Source organism: Chiloscyllium plagiosum, unplaced genomic scaffold, assembly GCF_004010195.1.
Source record: "Chiloscyllium plagiosum isolate BGI_BamShark_2017 unplaced genomic scaffold, ASM401019v2 scaf_23975, whole genome shotgun sequence".
NCBI classification, from domain to species: Eukaryota; Metazoa; Chordata; class Chondrichthyes; order Orectolobiformes; family Hemiscylliidae; genus Chiloscyllium; species Chiloscyllium plagiosum.
Genome location: NW_025196403.1, coordinates 1,570 through 4,789, shown reverse-complemented (window position 1 = coordinate 4,789; position 3,220 = coordinate 1,570). Strand labels below are relative to the sequence as shown.

At 36.6% G+C, this 3,220-nt stretch overlaps 1 gene segment (V, D, J or C); it reads right to left on the bottom strand.

Annotated features, from left to right (window-relative positions):
- Positions 1–1,472: 1,472 nt before the first annotated feature.
- LOC122545879 lies at positions 1,473–2,094 on the bottom strand. The segment is given in 2 exon segments: positions 1,473–1,850; positions 1,978–2,094. Coding segments are annotated over 2 exon segments (426 nt in total).
- Positions 2,095–3,220: the final 1,126 nt, after the last annotated feature.

The window sequence follows — 3,220 nt, the reverse complement described above, 5'->3', positions numbered from 1 at the left end:
CAAACTAATGATTAAATTGAATAGAAATAACAATCATAACAGCAGCCATATTTGTGAAGGGACTTAACACTTAAAGCTGTAACGTTTCTGGCAACAGTTCAATTTATTTCCAACCTGCACACCCTTCTTGATCGTGACAATCTTGTGAAGTGCACAGTAGAGCGGTTGACGGCATATTTGATTAATCACTTCATGGTCAAAACAAAATTACAGCTGTAACGTTTCTGGCAACAGTTCAATTTATTTCCAACCTGTACACCCTTCCTGATCATGACAATCTTGTGCAGCGCACAGTAGAGCGGTTGACGGCATATTTGATTAATCACTTCATTGTCAAAACAAAATTACTGAATGGACAAATATTACCACATTATAATTTTAAGGTAGTTTCAATTACATAATCTGATCAATTCTGCAGTTTCAGATTTTAGTCCCAAATTTTATTTTGAATGAGGCTAATCAAAACAAAATTCAGTTAGTTTACAATTAGAACTGAGTTTTTTTGTTAAAAGTCAATGCATTAAAAACTCTTTTTTTTTCATTTCTCACACTTCCGGGTTCCTGCCTTAAGTTGTTTTCAGACCGTTTCAAATGGATGTAATGTTGTCAATCAAGCAGAGAAAAATGTGTCATACAAGTTTAACAAAAGCAGAAATGATTCATGAAAAACAAAAGAACTTCACAAATATTGGTAATGAAAAGTAATCCAGAGAGTCAATCTCCTCACCAGAAAGAAAACACCGATTACAGAAAACATGAAAACGCTGATCAATTTCACAAACTGAATAAGAATCCAATCAACTCAATTCAACAGATTTGAATGAAACATAATGAGAATCCAAACAATTCAATTCAACAGAATAAATAAAACAAAAGCCAATCAACACAATTCAAAAAACCAAGTAAAAACAAAGTCTAGAATCCAATCAACACAGTTCAAACCGAATCAACTAAAACAAAGCCAAAATCCAATCAACTCAATTCAACAGAATCAAGTAAACCAAACTCAGAATCTAATCATCAGAATGCAATATAGCGCCGCAAGAAAATTTTTATGACAGTTTCTAACCTGCTTGTCATCAACAAAATTAACAAAATAAATGAGAAAATATAATCAGGGTAAGAACATATATTCAAGAAGTGAATCATGATATTTTAGCATATTTTAATCATGTTTAGTAATATCTCGAACATCTTTGAATTCTTAGCCTTTGTTGTTGATAATAAAACTCACAGTCAGGATGTCACTGGTATTAAACATTATTTATAGCTGACTGATTAAGAAACATTAGGTGTTTCAAGTAACCCAGCCACACAGAATGCCCATCTGATCAAAAAAAGAGATACACCGAGTAACTGACTCCATCATCCCCACTGTAACTATTTGCTGAGCCTTAACTGAAGTCTATAATCAGTCTGAACAAAAATCAATCCGTGGTATAATTGCATTTAAAACTCGTACTGACCATCAGTTTATAATGGTATTGACAAAATGTTCCCTCGAGCTGTTTTTGAACGGGTCCAGCCCTGGTTCCTCTCGCTGTGGTCTCTTGCACAGTAATAGATGGCGGTGTCTTCGATCTTCAGGTTCCCCATGTCCAACGCGAAAATGTTGTTTGAAGTGTCTTTGGACGCAGTAAATCGACCCTTAATCGCTGGCGCATAGCTATTGTCCGATGAATCATAGTAGGACAGCAGCCACTCCAGACCCTGTCCGGGAACCTGTCGGACCCAGCTCATGTAGTAGCTGCCAAGATTGAACCCGCTGGTTTTACAGGTCAGTTTCAGGCTGCCTGCGGGACGGCCAGTCTCTGCCTCTGGCTGGGTCAAAACAACCTCCGACTGGACACCTTTAAAAAGAAAACAAACAAACCATGAGCATTAATGTTGGTGAAATGATGTCTGAGTCTTTTACATTCCTGCCGTAGACTAACATTGAGACAGTCACAAAGAGAGACTTGAACAAAAAATACTCACATGATAAGAAAGTCAGTAACAAACTGAGAAAAAGTGTCGACACAATCATTCTGATAACTTGTGGGAAACGGTTCTGTCAAGATCTTTCTAAACAGAGCCGACCCAGGAGTGTTGAATTACGGTCCAGTGCCCAGGATTTATATGGCCATCGGAAGGGACAGGCTTACAGCTTCCGCATGTTGGTGTCCTGCTGGAGGCTCAGACTGGATCCTGGTGTCAGCTTGCACAGCCTGAACACATGGGGTCATGTCTTAACATGAGGTTCTGCTTAAACATGGACACATACACATCTTGGGATATTGGTTTTGCTGAATAGCTTATTTGGAAGTAAATTTGAGTAGCTTCAGGTCTGTTTCACATGATAGTTGCATGTATTTTGTTTAATATAACAAATTCAACTGGAAGTTAGCTCCCTTTATTTCGACATTCATTCACAAGCAGATAAAAGTAAAATTAAAGTTCAAACATATTACTAGTTAATAAAACAGTTGAGCTTTTCTTCCCTGGATACAGCAAGTCTCTGTCGCACTACAAAATAACATGTAATTCATATGAAACATTTCAGAATTCAATTTAGACAACTGAATACAGAGCGTGTCCAAAGTGATTATATTTATAATATTCAATTAGAAGTTAACTCCCTTTAATCCTACATTCCACCACAAGCAGATAAAGCTAAAAAGAACTTCAATAATATTATTAGCCAACAAAATGAATGACTTTATTTTTGCTGTCACTCAAAGTCTCTCTCATATTACAAAATAACATATCATTTCTAATCTGCGTTTCTAAATTCAGTTTCGGCAACCTAATATGGAACATGTCTAAAGTGATTATGTTCAGAATGTGAGTGTATGTCACTAAACAGTTTGGACCCGGAGATTAGAAGCACCTCCTTACATTGCAGAATGTCTCTCCCTGCATCTTATTTTTCAAATTGCTCCGACACTAAAATGCACAGTAAAGGCAAGTTGTGTGCCTGAGAAACAAAATGTGAGTCCGCAGTGATACATAACACCTAGGTAAACTTTTGAAAGAGCATCTAATGAACTAGAACAAAACAGTCTATAAGTTTTTTTTTAATCCTCAATGGCTAAACCATTGCACGTAACAGTCTGGGTACATCAGGAATGTTTGGTTAAGTTAGAGAGTATTACAGTAATAATTACCACGAATGTATGTTATAAACAGTACATTTCTCTGCTCACTGTTAGCTCTGACAGGGCAGTTAACTCATAAAAAT